The sequence below is a fragment of the Lissotriton vulgaris genome, chromosome 2_1 (genome assembly GCF_964263255.1).
Source record: "Lissotriton vulgaris chromosome 2_1, aLisVul1.2, whole genome shotgun sequence".
Classification (NCBI taxonomy): Eukaryota; Metazoa; Chordata; class Amphibia; order Caudata; family Salamandridae; genus Lissotriton; species Lissotriton vulgaris.
In genome coordinates, this window is record NC_141687.1 from 884,339,985 (window position 1) to 884,357,501 (window position 17,517).

General features: G+C 46.5%; 1 protein-coding gene across 3 annotated transcripts in view; it reads left to right on the forward strand.

The window, feature by feature from the left end:
* CDC50B (cell division cycle 50 P4-ATPase accessory subunit B) overlaps positions 1-8,040 on the forward strand; it is a 272,588-nt gene extending 264,548 nt beyond the window's left edge. For all 3 annotated transcript variants that reach the window (XM_086956405.1, XM_086956404.1, XM_086956402.1), the window contains exon 8: positions 6,601-8,040. In XM_086956405.1, the coding sequence (XP_086812531.1) occupies positions 6,601-6,794 (194 nt within the window). In that variant the 3' untranslated portion in view covers positions 6,795-8,040. The remainder of the gene's footprint in view (positions 1-6,600) is intronic.
* Positions 8,041-17,517: the final 9,477 nt, after the last annotated feature.

A 17,517-nucleotide genomic window follows, 5' to 3' on the forward strand; every position in this document is an offset into this window, starting at 1 on the left:
AGGGAGAGGGAAGGACCGAGCGGGAGAGGTAGGTGGAGATAGAGAGGGAGGGAGAGGGAACTAGAGGGAGATGGAGGAACAGAGGGAGAAGCAGGGAGAGGGAGGGACAGAGAGGGAGAGGGAGGGACAGAGAGGGAGAGGGGAGGACAGAGGGAGGGACGAGGAGGGACAGAGTGGGGGAGGTAGGTAGACACGGAGGGAGAGGGAACTAGAGGGAGCTAGAGGGAGAGGGAGGGACGGAGGTGGAGGGAGGGAGAGGTAGAGGGAGGTAGAAGGAGACGGAGGTAGAGGAGGGAAAGGGAGAGAGGTAGGGTGAGGGAGAGAGGTAGAGGTAGAGGGAGGGAGAGGGAGGGGGAGGGAGGGAGAGGGACAGAGGGAGGGGAGGGAGAGGGAGGTAGGCGGAGGGACAGAGCGGTAGAGGGAGGGAGAGGGAGAGAACGGTGGAGGGAGAGGGAGGGACAGAGCGGGAAAGGGAGGGAGAGGGAGGTAGAAGGAGATAGAGGGAGGGAGAGGTAGAGGTAGAGTATTTGCTACTTCTGTGGACATTGTGGACAATGTGCCGCCTTTAATTTTAAACTTTTGTGTGTTCTAGGAGTGAAGTTTAATGTTTTCAGATATGTTTTTGTCCTACCCTAACAAGGGTGTAAACGTTGATTTAGTTGTTTCACTGGTAGTAAGGTCAAAATGTCCGGTCTTAATTTCGGAGGTCTGTTGTGGGGTAGAACATTAGCGTCAAACTGCCCGGGCATTGTTCATAATAAAATCAGTGTTGAGGCAATGCTATTGTTTTAAGAGAACAACAAGACTTTGTTTTTATTAACCCTATTTTGATTAGTACTATAGAGTATAGCCCTCATATGCTAGAGTCTGCATCAGGGCCATCGAATACTTTTTAGGACAACACTATACTTTATAAATACATTCCACATCACTATATACCACTTCATAACACACCATACCACTCAACTCAGCGCCACTCTATAGCAATGCACTCTACTCCACGTTAGAAGGCTTCACTCCACGCCACTTTGCACCAGTAATTTTTAGCCATACTGAATAGCATCCACACTGCTGTACAACATGGCTAAGAAAAATTAGAAAAGTTATAGGGGAGATCTATTGGCTATGCCAGTGCATGTTGTTTATACTTAAGCATACATTAACGGATCTCCTTCATATTTTGTCACTTTTGATGTCAATACCAGCTGGGTAACAGGAGTTTTAAATGCATCACTGCACAAATGGACCATCTCAATCTCCTTGTCCACTTCGCAGAATTGACTTCTCTTTTTCCGCACAGTAATTACAAGTTAAAGGCATTCAATGCTCTTTTATTTCAATCTCCATTCGTTTTCGTTAGGATACTGCTGATTTTCTTTTTGTTGTCTGGTACATCATTTTCAGATTCCTGGGTATGTTGTGGTAAATATATCCTTTCTGTATGGCCTTCAAGACGATGTGGTTCATTAAAAAAAATGATGTCCATTCAATACCAATAGCATCTCGTTTTTTCGCATGAAATATTTAATCTAAAAGTTTTGCTTTCAACTCAAGTTCATTTCAAGATCTAAAGAAATCTGGACTTGGTTTAAGTTTCATCTGCTTCTTTAGTCGAATTGAAAAGTGTCTCATCACTTCATCTTACAGTGTTTTATTGTCATCTTGTGTCAACAGAAGCAGTATTGGTCCAGACGATTTTGACTGCCAAGTTTTTTAATGTTTTTGACATTGCCAGTTTATAGTTTTTCAAGAAAGTCAGAATTGTTTTTTGAGCAGATACTAACCTATGGCTCCTCTTCCTAATTCTCATCAGAATTGGAAAATTATTCCATTGCGTTAATTTGCTGCAATTGATGAGTAAACCTTTCTTGTCCGTACTGAAAATCGAAATCTTTGCACTGTAGTCTTCATATTTTGTGCCACTATGAACTATCTGCACTACAGTTTGGTTTAAAAAGAGTGCAGTTGTAACAAATAATATTGTCATGATCATGAGGGAGGCACTAATTGCTGACATCATGCAAACCTAACTTAGGTAACATCATTTACACAGTAGGAGACAGAAAATGAAACATCCTGAAAAAGACAGACCCTAAACATAACCCTGTTTTCTCGCAGCAGGTTGGAAAAAAATTGTCTTATGTCAGCATTCAGTGTTTTTTAGATCCTCTGCACTTTTTTGCCCATGTTCCGTTTTCCTTTTTCAAGGGTTGCTATAAACTCTTTCTGGGACTGATAGTGGAAAATTATTTCTGTTCGTGATTTGGATAGTGCTTCTGAATAGTATTGTGGGAAATGTAAACTGAAGCTAATGGGCACTCAGTGGGGAACCCTGGCCTTATGAGAAACCTTTTTATTAAATATACAGTCTGCACCTATGGCCAATGCAAAATGATACTTTTTTTGCATGCTTTTTCCTCACCCACCCACCAGCTGGTGAAACGGTGCATAGCATGTGAATCCTGAGTAGAATCACACTGCAAAATATTCACAGCCTCAGCCAACAAGCACCCTTTTCGTTAGTCCAAGAATCTTTCCATCAACAGCATAAAGTTAATGTTTAGCTATTTTGTTTTCTATGGCATGCTTCATCCCATCTTCATCACTCAATGTTGCTACAGTCCTGCTCTTCCCACCGACTAGCCAGGCCCCCAAAATCCGTTTTGTTCAACTTTTTTATTTCCCTGTTTATCCAATTACTCCAGCTTCTTACAGCATTTACTCGTTAATCATACCTTTTTTTTTGTTGCCGGTTTATATTTTACTTCACTCCCTACTCTGACAGTTACTCTAGGCTTACCCTGAGTCCGATTTTATCATTTTTTGACTTAAAGCCAATTGCCGTTGACTGACAGTTGCCCTTACACTGAACAGGAACAGGGTTACGATTAAAATATTAGTGCAGAAATAGCTACTGGGGGGGGGGGGGGGCATATTCAAACTGCTACTTCTGTGGACATTGTGGACAGTGTCTAAGTTATTGCTGCGTGCTTGATAGACTGTCTCTCCAATATCTTGCCACTTTCTTTTTTACATAAATGTCTTGCAGTGTTTTCAATAAACGTTCTTCCAAAGCTATTGCGTTTTTATATAAAGTTGCTTGCACTTGCCTCTCCCCTTCTTTCTTTCCTCTATCTTCGTCACTCCTTTCATTCTACTTGTTCACTCAGGACCGACCTCACCTCGCTCCTCTCAATCTTAATCTCTGTTACCTATCTCCTGAATGAGGAGGCTCAGATGTCAGAGCAGGGCAGATGCCCGGCCGGGGCCGCTCATGCACACTGAGCTTTTTAAGTATGAGAGTTCAGTGAGCCCCTCTCCTGACCCTCGGGCCCAGGCCTGCGTGTGCAGTGCACCACTTAATTAATTAAGCACCTTAATTTTCCTTGATGAAGTGAGGGGGTCCTTGGAGCGTGCCCCCACAACACGGGGGCAGTGGGGGTCTGTGTTACGCCCTTTGTCCTCTGTCTGTTTCGAGAGCAGGGAATCCGTGTTTGTTAGGAAAAGGCAGGCTGAAGGTGATTGGTTCCGGATTTCGGCTATGCAAATTTTTAAAGCAGTGAGTTACCCAGGATCTACTGAGAATGATTTATTGCGAAGAATGCGTCTGCCTGTGCATCTTTCGATTGTTATTTTGTGATGTTATACAACCATATGTTTTTGTTAGAGTTGGAGATGCTGAACGTTTTCTTACTGTATGTAAGAATGGTTTTTACTTTTTCTGTCCGTGTGAGCTGCAGTCGACATTATGTAGACCACGGTTCCGTTTTTCTTAACTTAGGATATACGCTTCCAAAGTGTGTGTTCCTCGCAAACCATGAGGAAGAGCTATAAGATTTCCTTCCGAGCACAATGCGAGTGTTTGCAGCATGTTTGACTCTCTGCATTGCGTTTCTTTCAGTGCACAGTTGTTGGTGTGAGTTGCAATTAGCACGAATACCAATACAAAATCCTGCAGCTGTGCCCTCTAAGAACCCTCGCATTTTGAAAGCGGCAGTGTCGCGGAAGTGCGTGCTGAAAACAGAGCACTGCGCGCTTAGGGTGACTTATGTGCGCGCGCGCTCACCCGCGCAGCTTACTGGGAATAGTGTTTACGACACCCTGAAGTAAGTTTAAACCCCATATTGCGAATATTCATCCTATTTGGACAATTATCAGGGCTCAATATCAATTGGTCGAAGTCCCAAATCTACCCACTAACTGACTCTACAATGAGATTTACTCCAGATTTCCCCCTCAAGTGGTGCGAGGACACTCTTACCTATTTGGGCATCACTGTGTCACGATCACGTGATGAACTTCTGACAACTCACTACGGTTGCGCCTTGGAATCTATTACCGACAAAATTACACTGTGGATTGCGCTACCACTATCAATGGCTGGCAGAGCCTCGTTAATCAAGATGGTCATCCTACCTAAACTCCTGTACTTATTTGTTAAGATTCCCTACGCCCCCAGCCACCATTTCTTCTCTGCCATGAGGACCCAACTGATAAGACTAGTGTGGGGAGGGAAGCAAGCCAGACTCAAATGGGACACACTTACCTGCCTTTACAAGATGGGAGGGTTCTCTATACCGGACATAGAATTATATTACACCTGTGAGCAGGCGCACTTTGCTACATACTGGATGAAGCCTCCCCCCTATATGCCTCACATGTCAATCGAGCATGGGTACATGCGCCCCACTCCTAGCACCGCATTTATCATTGTCCCTCCGGTCCCTAGGCACACTAAAAGGACCACTATAAAAACGCACAGTTAGAGCTTGGCACGATCTGGCTAACTTACTCAACTGCGCGCCAATATATTCTCCCCTCCTCCCCCTACTTGATCTCCCTGTTACCCAGCTGGGAGGCTGTCAACAACTTCTCCGTAAACTCTCGATACATACCTGGGGACACCTATACACTGCTGGGAAATTTAGAACTAGCGAGGAATTCTTTAAAGACATCGAACCTACTTCTTTGGACCGTTTTTACTACATCAGGCTCCGGCAGGATTTGAGAGCGGCCACACCTTCTTTTCCTCTAGAACCCCTAGTGATGTTCCCGATACATGCCCTACTGCAACAAGAGGCCCCTGCACATGTACTGTCGACCTTATACCTCACTGTTCAAACAAATAGAGAACATGGCCCACTACCGGCCCCGGTGCAAATGGGAGGAGCTTGGTCACCCCCTAACTGATTAGCAATGGACATATTGCTGTACCCAGACGGGTGGGATCTCCTCTAACAGCAGGTTCTGGATGATACACTATAAGTACTTACATCGCTTATAATATACGCCAGTGTTACTGTACAAGCTGCATCTCCGGGAAAATGATCGCTGTGTCTGCTGTGGGGAGGAGGGGGCTGACTTCCGTCATCTAGCCTTGGACTGTCCGCCTATACAGCGTTATTGGGGAGAAGTACTTACTACACTAGAAATCATGACTGGCCTGCACGTCCCCACCGATCCACTCACTGCCCTGCTGGGGTATACCGAGCCTATTACTGCCAAAATGCGGAAGTACACCTCCAGGGTGCTATTACTTGCCAAAAGGAAAATCGCATGCAGATGGGGGAGTGGGAGAGCGCCGAAATTTAAGGACTGGCTCCAGGACTTAATATATTGCCAGGAGTGATTGCACACTTATGCAGAACTTCAACCCCCCTCAGCACGCCCATGAGACATTTGGGGCCCGCGGCAAACGTATTTATTAGAACACACTGAAGATCATAACGCACAAACCTCGTAATAAATGTCACCCACCCTCTGCTGGTTCTCCCCTAACCGCACATCCACTTCTCTCTCAGTAACAGAGACGGGGTGATGAATGTCATGTATTCGCGAACTGACGCATGGTCATATCACGGTTATTGTTTTTCTCTGTTGCTATTACAAACGACATACCAGTGAAAATGGATATTATCTTTTACCGGATGCCTTAGTTGAATGTTCACATAATAGTTTATGTATGTATACATCATAATACCTCTGCCTCCATAATCCACCACACTCCACTAACGCGGCCGGCCCGTAAGGGTTGTAGGCGGCTTGCAGTGTATTCCCCTATCCCCCCCCCACCATCGCAAAAAGAAACCTATCCGTCTTATATGCTAACTTGTTGCCATGCCGGCTGAGAAGCGGTTGTAGGCAGGAAGCATTGATGTATACCGTTTGTTGACCTTCAATTAAGGTTTTGAAAATGTATATATATATATTTTTTTAAAGAGGTCTTTATTTTTACAAAAACGTTTTGCGCATAGTTAAAAGAAAAATAAAAGAAATTGACATTTATTAATGTAATGAAGATACCCACGCAGGACAAAATTATTAGAAATCTAGTTTTTTTTCTTTAAAAAGTTTACCTCTCACAAGTAATACTAGTTATGATTTGAGACTGTTCAGTGCAGTAACTTATTTGCTGTACTTTGTTCCTTTGATTTCCTGTCAGGTTAACCCTTGAGGGCAGCTCAATCCAATGTGGTTTTTGGTTCAAATGTATTCAAGGCTTACAAGCCATATTTGAGAAAGACAGGGCAACTTTCGCACTTCGCTGTAAGAGTGGTGAATTCACTTGCAACTATGTTTACTTCCTTAATCTTGTGTCAGGATATCCAGTGTCGAGCTTTGGAGGCATGAAAAGAGTGATTTTCAGCAGCGTATCCTGGATGGGTGGAAAAAATCCGTTCTTGGGAATTTTGTACCTTGTTTTTGGCTCACTGTGTGTATTCACTGCCTTCGTAATGCTCCTAGTACATATAAAATTCAGTGGCCAAAACACAAATGTTAATACTCGTGATTGAAGAAATGCAACCTTTTGTATCCTGCCACAGTAAGGCCAGTAAGCCAAAACAATCTTTGGTGTTTCCATTTTACATTTGGTACTGCCAAAAACAAATAAGCAGTGATTCTGAACTGCAGGCAAATCTTATGTATTCCAAAATGTATGTTCAAGTGACTGGTTTAAAATGCTCCTTGCTTTTGGTTAACACATTTATTAGATATTTTGATACTCATCAGGTTTGCTGATCCACAGCTCTGCAGGAGGCATTCGCAGGAATTATAGAATGCTTGTATGCCAATGAATGAGGGTTTGTTTTTTTAAACAGAGTTTTTATGCTTTTGCTATTTTTATGTCCAGGCAAATGAATATGTATACGACAAATGTATGCATTGGCCTGGTTTCTGAAGGATCTATTTTGGTACTGGTGTTTACCTTGTAACTATATTGTGTGAGAAATCAAACCACTTATAAATGTTTATGGGTGTACCTACAAGTGTAGACACTCTACAAACCTTATTTAGGGTAGTGTTTGCATTAAAAATGGTTTACTACAATGGCCAATTTGTAGTTGGATCTTCAAAATCCACTTTTACAAAATTGTTCCTATATTGGTACTTTTGTAGGAAGATAATCTTTTTTTTTTTTGTTTTACAAATTGTCACTTTAATAGTTTGCAAACTTGTCTGTTTATGTGTAACTCCTATATGTGATCATCTTTATTTTTGTGGGTGTAGACAACACCTGTCAAGGAGAGCTTCTGTGAGTACTGATTTTCTGGATGCACATGAAATCTCATTCACAAACTTAGCTAAAAATTGCATTCAGAAAGAGCCATAAGAAATGCATTCCTTTTGTTCACGTATTCGCTATCAACAAGTATAAAAAATAAATGGAAAACGCAAATGTGCGTTCAGAGGGATCTCAAATACTACACACTTTTTATGTTTGCAGAAGTGTTTCATCTGTGAGAGCCTCCTAATTGCAGTAAAAATGATGAGCCAATATATATACATACATAAGAAGGACTGAAGTGGTTAATTGTATATTTATTGGAACGTTGTGATTAAATACCGAGTTTTGTCACTGGGGTTCATAGTATGAGAGATAAACATGTGCAATGTCTATTCTGGTGAAAGAATCACAAGGAACATTTTCAGTATATCTTTGTCTATAAAATCTGTTTGGACAAGTATACATTTTCTGCAAATTAAACGACATAGGTGTTCACATTTTCAATTGAAATAAAGAATATCTTTTAAATATTATAGAGTGATCAAAACTTATTTACTAATTGTATATGATATTGCAGTGATCTTCTCATATAAAAAACAAAATTCAGACACTGCGAAATGCACTACATTGAAAACCCAACGATGAATTAACTAACAGGAGTTATTTCTATTTTTTGCAACAATAATGAGCAGTCCTTGCCTCATTTGTAAAATAAAAAATACCCAAATAAATAAGCATTAACTACTACACTATTTCACTTGATTAATAAACATAATCTAATTTAGTGTATAAATCAATAGATCCTGTTACATCAAGATTGTTTGAAATCTTGCTAACTGCAACTAAATATAAATGTTTCATATATCCTGATTATCACCTGGGCCCCTATTATGGCTTCCGTAATTTTTGTTTTTTCTTTGTTGTGCCCGGCAATAAGGGAGATTGCTTGTCCCCTGATGACTGGCTTGTAGGCCTCCCATAGACAAGCAGGGATGAGACAGAGTGTTCATTTTCGTCAAAGTAATGTTGAGTGGCTAATGAGAGGCCTTTCCAGATCCTGGGGTTCCACAGATATCCTGGGTTGATTGGAAATATACGTTGCTGGGTTGGGGCTTCTAAGGTGCATTTGACTCAATAAGGAGAAGTAGTTCGAGATCCCTCTCGCAAGATGACGCATCTCGTTCAACATCTGCGCCTTTTCTGCTAACGTGAGCATGTAGTCTATTCGTGATAGGCTGTTGGGTGCACCTGAGTGAAATGTGTATTAACGTTTTTGTGGGAATCGTGTGCACCATATGTCTGCTAGGCCCATGGCCTCTAAGAAATCAGTGAGTCGAGATGTGTTTCCATGTTGCTTTCTGTGAGGCATACACTCTATAGTGTAATTCAAGGTAGTGTTGAAGTCTCCCCCCACTATCAACATCCCCTCTGGTAGTTTAAGAAGAAAGGTACACAGTGCAAGCAAAGCTATCGAGTGAAGTGCTGGGGGGATATATACTGTTGCTATGTTGATTGGACGTCCCTCCTATTTGCCTGATATTGCTGCAAATTGCTCCTGCTCATCTGTCCATGTTTTTTGAACAATGAGAGGGAATGGTTTCCTCACCAGGATTCCCACACCTCTGGAATCCGATGTAAAACCAGAATGCACAACTAATTTAAAGCCCCATCTATCGAGGACCTTATACAATGTGCCCACCAGGTGGGTTTCTTGCAATAGGACCACAGCTGGTGTTTGTCTTTTAAGATATTGTAGAAGGAGTAGTTTCTTTCCTGTAACTCCAGTTCTGTAGTAGGGGTATCTCTGTTATAGTCATAATCTAGTGAATAGTCCCGCCCATGTGCGTGGACCCCGGAGCAATCAAAATGTCTTAAAGTGTCGAAAAAATGCAGAACTGCACAGAGACTTAAGAGCGAATTTAAAGACATATAATGCAGCCTAAAAACAGGCTACACTGTCCAGTACTTCAACTAGAATTTCCACCAAAAATCCACAAACAGCAAAGCCTGTCCAGATTGTCTTTGCCCTAGCAGCAAAAACCCTCTGAAATGATAGAGAGGAAGACATGGACAGACAAGCCCCATAGGCTGCCATTATGTGGCTCAAAACAGGGTACTGTGCCTTTAATAGAACTTTCCAGAACTTCACAGTATCCCAGAATGCACTGCAGGTCCTTTTACTTTCAGTTCTTTTTGAAGGCGTAACACGTCAGACCTGTAGCATTCGTTACATGAATATCTCTCCACCGGGGAGGAGGGCGGGCGCTTATGATTATAACAGAGATACCCCTACTATAGAACTGGAGTTACAGGAAAGAAACTACTCCTTCTGTAGTAGAGGATCTCTGTGTATAGTCATAATCTAGTGAATAGAATGGCAAGCCCATCCCCACACCAAAGCTGCGGTGGAGAAAGAAATCAACACCACTATTGCGCGAACAAATTCCGCAGCGAAGCCTGTCCAACCTGAGCATCTGCCCTGGCATCAGTGTCCAGACAGTAATGCTTAGCAAACGTATGAACAAGTGGCGACCTTGCATATTTCTGCAATCGGCACATTAAGGAGCAAGGCTGTCGTGGCAGCTTTGCCCCTGGTGGAATGAGCCTTAGGCTTACCTCCTAAGGTCTTATTAGCTTTTTGGTAACACAGTTGTATGCAGGACACAATCCACCTAGAGATGGACTGCTTAAAGGTCGCAAGACCCGTCCTGACTGATCCGTAATTGATAAACAATTGGTCTGACCTACGAATATCTTTGGTCTTATCCAGATAAAATTTCAGCACCCTCCTAACATCCGGGGAATGGAGAGACCTTTCCGCTGGAGATGAAGGATTCTGAAAAAAAACGTAGGCAAAGTTATAGTCTAGTTGACATGAAAATCAGAAATAAACTTTGGAAGAAATTTAGGGTGAGTACGCATAACAACCGTAGCAGCATGAAATACAGTATAAGGTTCTTGGCAACACAACGCCTGAATTTCACTCACCCTGCGGGCCGATGTAATGGCCACGAGGAACGCCGCCTTCCAGGACAGGTGCTGCAACGAAGCCTTATGAATGGGTTCAAAAGGCTCCTTCACCAATCTGGACAGCACCACATTCAATTCCCATGAAGGCGAAGGAAGCCTGACAGGAGGGAACACTTTCTTCAAGCCTTCCAAAAAGTGTTTGATCACAGGGATCTGGAAGAAGGAAGTCTGTGAAGGGCTTTTCCTGTAGGCAGTCAATGCAGCGAGATGAACCTTAATGGAATGAACATTAAGGCCAGACCGCGCCAAATGTAGAAGGTAAGGAAGGATGACATCTTCCTTGCACGTCGTTGGGTCAAAGTTCTTGGACGCACACCAGATACAAAACCTCTTCCACTTGTAAGCATAAGAGGTCCGAGTGGAAGGTCGCTTAGACTCCTTCAGTATGTCCATGCAATCTTCGGGAGCCATGCCGCCAAACTCAAAGACGAGAGGTTGGGGTGCAACATTTGCCCCCCGAACTTCGTAAGAGGGTCCGGCCTGCACGGCAGCCGTATGTGCGGAAGGAGAGACCGGTGAAGTAGGTCCGTGAACCACCATTGCCTGGGCCATTCCGGGGTAATCAGGATCATCCGTGCCCTGGACTGAGACAGCTTGATAAGCACCGCTGGAATCAGGGGAATGGGTGGAAAAGCGTACACAAAGCTGTTCGACCAGTTGATCCAGAGAGCATTCCCCAGCGTCCCTTGCTGGTAGTACCTGGAGGCGAAGTCTCGGCATTTGCTGTTTTAGGCGGTGGCGAACAGATCTACGTCTGGAGTCCCCCACCTTTCGAAGACTTCTCCTAGTACTTCGTCGTTTATGACCCATTCGTGGTTTTCCTGAATCAGTCTGTTCAGGGCATCTGCCTGAACATTCTGCACACCTGGCCGATGGGTAGCCGTTATCGTCAGTCCTCTGGCCAGAAGCCAGTGCCAGATCATCTGCGTCTCCCGCGACAGGGTGCGCGATCTCGAGCCCCCTTGCTTGTTGAGGTAATACATTGTGGTCGTATTGTCCGTCTGTACAAGCAGAGAGGTGGTCTGGAAGGATGGATGAAAAGCCTTCAGCGCCAAGTGAACAGCTCTGAGTTCCAGAAAGTTGATGTGGTACGTGGACTCCGTCGTGGACCACGTTCCTTGTATCTGTAAGTCTCCAGAGTGCGCCCCCCCCAGCCATGGAGGGACGCATCCGTCACAATAGTCTGTGTGGGAATGTCCTTGTGGAAGGGAACCCCTCTGAGGAGATTCTCCGCTGAACACCACCACTTCAGAGACTGACGAGCATGCAGAGACAGTCGTATCTTGTCGTCCTAAGATCCTCTCCTCTGGTCCCACTGGTCCTCCACGCACTCCTGCAGAGGTCTCATGTGTAGTCGTGCATGAGGAGTGAGGAAGAAACAAGAGGCCATCGACCCCAGTAGAGAAGACACCGTCCTCACTGTTGTAGATGGAGCGGTCATAAGAGCCTGAGCCTTCCGAAGGATCGATCGGTGTCGCTCCTCCGAAGGAGACACGCTTGCTGACAGCGTGTTGATGGTGGCTCCCAAGTACTGAATGCACTGGACCGGGATAGGGACAGGCTTGGACATGTTGATGTTCAACCCCAACTTGTTCAAGAGAACGCACGTCTTCTGGAAGTGTGCTTGGGCATCCGAGTAGGAGGACGCCTTGATCAACCAATCGTCCAGGTACGGGTAGACCAACACCTTGTTCTTCCTGAGGTGTGCCGCTACCACTGCCATGCACTTCGAGAATGTTCTAGGCGCAGACTTCAGCCCGAATGGCAGCACTGTGTACTGGTAATGGTTGGCGCCGACTTGAAATCGCAGAAACTTCCTGTGTTTGCACGCGATGGGCACGTGGAAGTACGCATCTTGTAGGTCATTGGCACAAAGCCAGTCCCCCTGTTGCAACTGAGGAAAAATCTGATGCAACTACAGCATGCAAAACTTTTCTCTGCGAATCCACTTGTTTGCCTGCCGCAAGTCCAGAATGGGCCTGAACTCGTTCTTGTCCTTCTTGCACACCAGGAAGAACCGGGAGTACAGACCTCTTCCTCTTTGAGACAGAGGTACGTCTTCTATTGCCCTTTTCCTTAACATGATATCGGCCTCCACCTGGAGCTCGCGCAGTTGATACTGCGAGCTGACAGGAGGGCTGATGAACCGAAGACTGTATCCATTGCAAACAATATTCAGCACCCCCTTGTCCTGAGTAATTTTTCTCCACTCTGCCGGAAAAAATTGAATGCTTCCCCCCACCGGAGCGGGTAACGGATGAAGGGGAAGTAACCGCTCAGGGTCGAGACCCGGCTGGGCCCTTGTCCGCGGTAGAGGACTGTTGTCCCCCTCTACCCTTCTGTCGTTTCTGGAAGGGTCTCCGGAACTGCTGCTGTTGTTGCTGCTGCTGTCCCGAAGACTGCCCCCGTCCTCTTCCTTGTGCGCCGTAGCGCCTTTGGAACGGCCTGTAGGATTTCTTCTCTTTGGGCTTCTCCAAGCCCACAGCCGTAAGGGTCTCCGCCTCCGACTTCATGCGGGCCATCTCATCATCTGCGTGTTTTCCGAACAAAGTATCCCCGGAAAAAGGCAGGTTGGCCACCCGCTGCTGGGCCTCCGGCTTGAGTGACGTGAGCCGGAGCCAGGCATGTCGTCTCTGATTGATTCCATGGCAGCAACGAGACTCGGGAAGGACGCTACTACGTGTGGCAGATCGTCTATTTTTCAGATTATTTGGTTTTGAGATTCTGGCGAGACTGAAACAAAACAACCAAGGCTCGCAGGCTCTCGAAATATTGGAATACAGCGCAGATTTTTCACAGTTAAACACTCAGATAATACAAATTCATTGGGTACTATGAAGTTCAATTGGAATTTATAATTCCTCCATATTCGTGACCCCTGACGAAGGGGCACCTGCCCCGAAATGCATTGAGTGTACATTAATTATCATGATTTAAGTTGCATAAACCATCGAATTTGTTTGCATCTCTGTGAATGTGATGATATGAATAATAATATTGTTGTAAGGAATGTAAAAATAGTAAAGTGAATAATATGATTGCTTTAACATTGTTTGTTGAAATAAATATAATGTTCTAACGTCAAATAATTGCATTGAATTAGTGCGTACTGGAGTCCTGGTGACTCACAACACCAGGCCATATTCATTTAGTAACTATGGGCAGCCAACAAGGAGACATCCGCAGCCGCGCTGATGACCTGATTGGACACCAGCATCCCTTCCTTGAGGATCTCTTGGAAGTCCTCCCTCTTGTCTCTCTGTAGCAGTTCCACGAACTGTTGCAGGGAGTCCCACAGCGCCCTGTCATAACGTCCCAGCAGAGCTGTATCGCTGGACGCTTTCATAGCTGTGGATGCGGTCCCACACGCCTTCCTTCCAGCCGAGACGATCCATCGACTCTCTTTATCTGGCGGCACGGTGGAGGACAGGGAGGTAGAGTGTAGCTTCCTGGCCGCCGTCACTATCACCGAATCCGGTACCAGATCAACTCTCAGAAAGGCAGGGTCCGAATCCGGGGCCCTGTACTTCTTTAGAAGTCGGGAGGGAGCAGCCTTCACCACCGCTGGTGTAAGGAACAGCTCTTCTGCGGGTTCCTTCAATCCAGGGACTAGTGGAAGCAAAGGGCGAGACAGATGCCTCTTGTGAAGCGTCTCGAATATCACTGACATCGAAGGTGTAGGAGCCGTCACAGCGATACCCAACTTCGCAGCCCCCCTCAGGAGAACCTCCTGGAAGGTGGCAATGTCATCCAATGGAGAAACCCTGGTCTCAGGGGAGTCCGATAAGGTCGGCAAGTAGGAATGGGTCCTGGAAGAGTCCGTGCAGGACCTAGACCCCCGCCTCCTATGGCGACGCCTTGATCTGGTGGAGGATCTATGACGACTCCTTGATCTTCCTCACCGTCCGGAGCGTGAACGTGACCTCCTCGGCCGAGGGCGGTCAGCCGGGTCCACCTTCGGTTTAGGCATACCCTTGGGAGGCATAGGAAGAACAGGCAATGAAGTCGACCTCGGTGGAATTGGAGGCGGCTTCACTGGTAACCCTGGTCCAGGATGCGGTGGAGGCAACGGAGGAGGAGTAGGAGTCCTCGGTGGGAGGCCCCTCGGCAATGGAGGAGGGGGAGTCACCTTCTCCGACTGGGTATACACCTCGGAGTACACCGAGCCCGGCGAACCTCCATCTTTACCAGCCTGGGACGTTGGCGAACTTCCCACGGCGTCAGGCCTCTCCGCCTCTCTTTGACGTTGAGGAACGGCGACCAGACGGCGAGCGCCGGCCTCCTGATGTTGAGCGCCTCTTCCTCGGCGATGAACGCTTTCACCTAGACGGCGATCTTCTACGCCTCGACGGCGATCTTCTGCACCTCGACGACGATCGATGGCGATCTCTGGCGCCTCGACGGCGATCTCTGGCGCCTCGATGGCGATCTCTGGCGCCTCGACGGCGATCTCCGGCACCTCGACGGCGATCTCCGGCACCTCGACGGCAATCTCCGGCGCCTCGACGGCGACCATCTGTGCCTCGATGGCGATCTTCCATGCCTCAACGGCGATCTTCCATGCCTCGACGGCGATCTGGGCTTTGACGGCGACCTGGGCCTCGATGTCGACCCGTGCTTCGACGGCGACCTGTGCCTCGACGGCGACCTTGACGACGAGGACTCCCTCGATGCCGAACGCCTCCTCTTCGCCGACGGCGAACGGCGGTGTCGCCTTGACGGCGAGCGCCGACGCCTGGTCTGTCGACTAGGACGACGGAGAGACAGTCACCGTGGTCTTAGATGGTCTAGTAACATCCCTGGACGCCGAGCGTCGACGTCGTTTAGTCTCTGACGATGGGGAGCAGACCGTAGTCATTCCTCTCGACGCCGTAGTGGGTGCAATAGACCCAGGCGGAGAATGGTGACGTTTTCTGGCCTTCCTGCCCCTGGGGAGCCCCCCAGAGGCCTCAGCATGGGCAGAAGAAGCCCCTCCAGATCCACCTTGTGCCTTCAATCTTCTTTCCTCGAGGTCCTGAAGTCTGATCTTCTTCCTGTCCTTCAGGGTCCTGCCAGAGAAGCCTTGACATATCACACAGTCCTCTGGGATATGTGAAGAAGGGAGGCAGAGGATACACACCTCATGGGGATCCGATTTGGCCTTCTTCCTGGACACTCCGGGCATTTATCGAATAAAGCAGGCATATTCGACAAAAAACAGAGTGCAAGAACCAAGGAGAAAGGCACCAAAGTACAATAAAGCACTTAACTTGAGAAAAGTAGTGAAAAAATCACCAAAAACCCTTAAAAAGGGAGAGCTCAATGCTCCAGGGTCCTGCTTGCAGGAGCCGGAAAAAAGAACTGAAAGTAAAAGGGACCTGCAGTGCATTCTGGGATACTGTGAAGTTCTGGAAAGTTCTCTTAAAGGCACAGTACCCTGTTTTGAGCCACATAATGGCAGCCTATGGGGCTTGTCTGTCCATGTCTTCCTCTCTATCATTTCAAAGGGTTTTTGCTGCTAGGGCAAAGAAAATCTGGACAGGCTTTGCAGTTTGTGGATTTTTGGTGGAAATTCTAGTTGAAGTACTGGACAGTGTAGCCTGCTTTTAGGCTGCATTATATGTCTTTAAATTCTCTCTTAAGTGTCTGTGCAGTTCTGCATTTTTTCGACACTTTAAGAGATTATTTTTGATTGCTCCGGGGTCCACGCACATGGGCGGGACTATTCACTAGATTATGACTATACACAGAGATCCCCTACTACAGAACTAGTCCTCTCTTTAGTTTTTCTCTGAGTCCATTCACGTTCCATGAAAAAAAGCTGGCCATCCGGATGATGGGGTGTGGTCAATCTGTGTGGTCCTGTGTGTCATCTCCTTCCATCCACGTGTACAAATGTGTCAGGATATTGGCGTTGTGTTACCAGGTGAAGTCTTCCAAATTGTGCTGTTAACATCATCAAACAGTCACAACTATAAAAACAAGAACTATTTATCTCTACCTCCCATCCCTCCCCGACCCTGCATTACGGACGTTGAACTACCTTCCTCCCCAATGGTGCAGAGCGCCTGTTACCCCTTCCCCGAAACCTCTGTGGAGGGAGCCTTCCCGGAATCCCCCCATATCCACTCCTGTATCGTGGGTGTACTTAACCGGCGATGAATTATCATAACGTAGTAGGTTTTTTTTAGATGGAGAGAAACAGCAAATCGGGGAATGTTTATTATATCAGTCCGATTCTCATCCTTTAATAATGCTGGGGCGAAGTCAGTCTTTCCTGATGACTTCATCTGTCCTAATCCCTTTTCTGGGGGGGAGGGAGAGCGGGTCCCACACCCACGATGCTGCATCGCCTCTGTGGTTATATGAAAGTCTTCTGAGGGGCCTTCCGTATCCCACTGTCGACTTTAGTGGGTACCTTCACTTGGAGTTCTCAGGGACGTCTGTTACATTCGCGGAGGACGTCTCCTCAGCCCTGGGCTTGGTTGCCGCTGACAAATGTCTGACTTTTTTGTACAGTTTTGCCATGGTTGGTGACTTGGCGCCACTCTTTGAGCCATTCCTGGGCCTCCTCAAGAGTAACGAAAAACCATGCCTTTCACTCTGCCTCGACTCGGAGCTTTGCAGGGAAGAGAATGGAATATTTGAGCTTGCGCTTCCAGAGTTCTGCGCCTTTGTTTTGTTACTGCTGCTGTATAGTCTGGGAAGAAAGCTATTTTACTTTTTGGAGACGTAGTGGTTGGCTGCCCGGGCTGTCTGCAAAAATAAGTCCTGATGACAGAAATTGAAGATTCGAGCCAGGATTGGCCTCTGGGGGGCTCCCGGCCTAGGTCTGCACCGAGAATCAATTGAATGAACCCCATGGTTGCAGATGATTTTGGATGAGGTCCTCCGCAAACAGGTTGGTTGCCGGTCCCTCTGCTTTTTCTGGAACGCCGATAATTCTGACGTTGTAACGCCTTGAGCGGCCTTCATAATCATCCAGTTTCACAGCCAGTGTC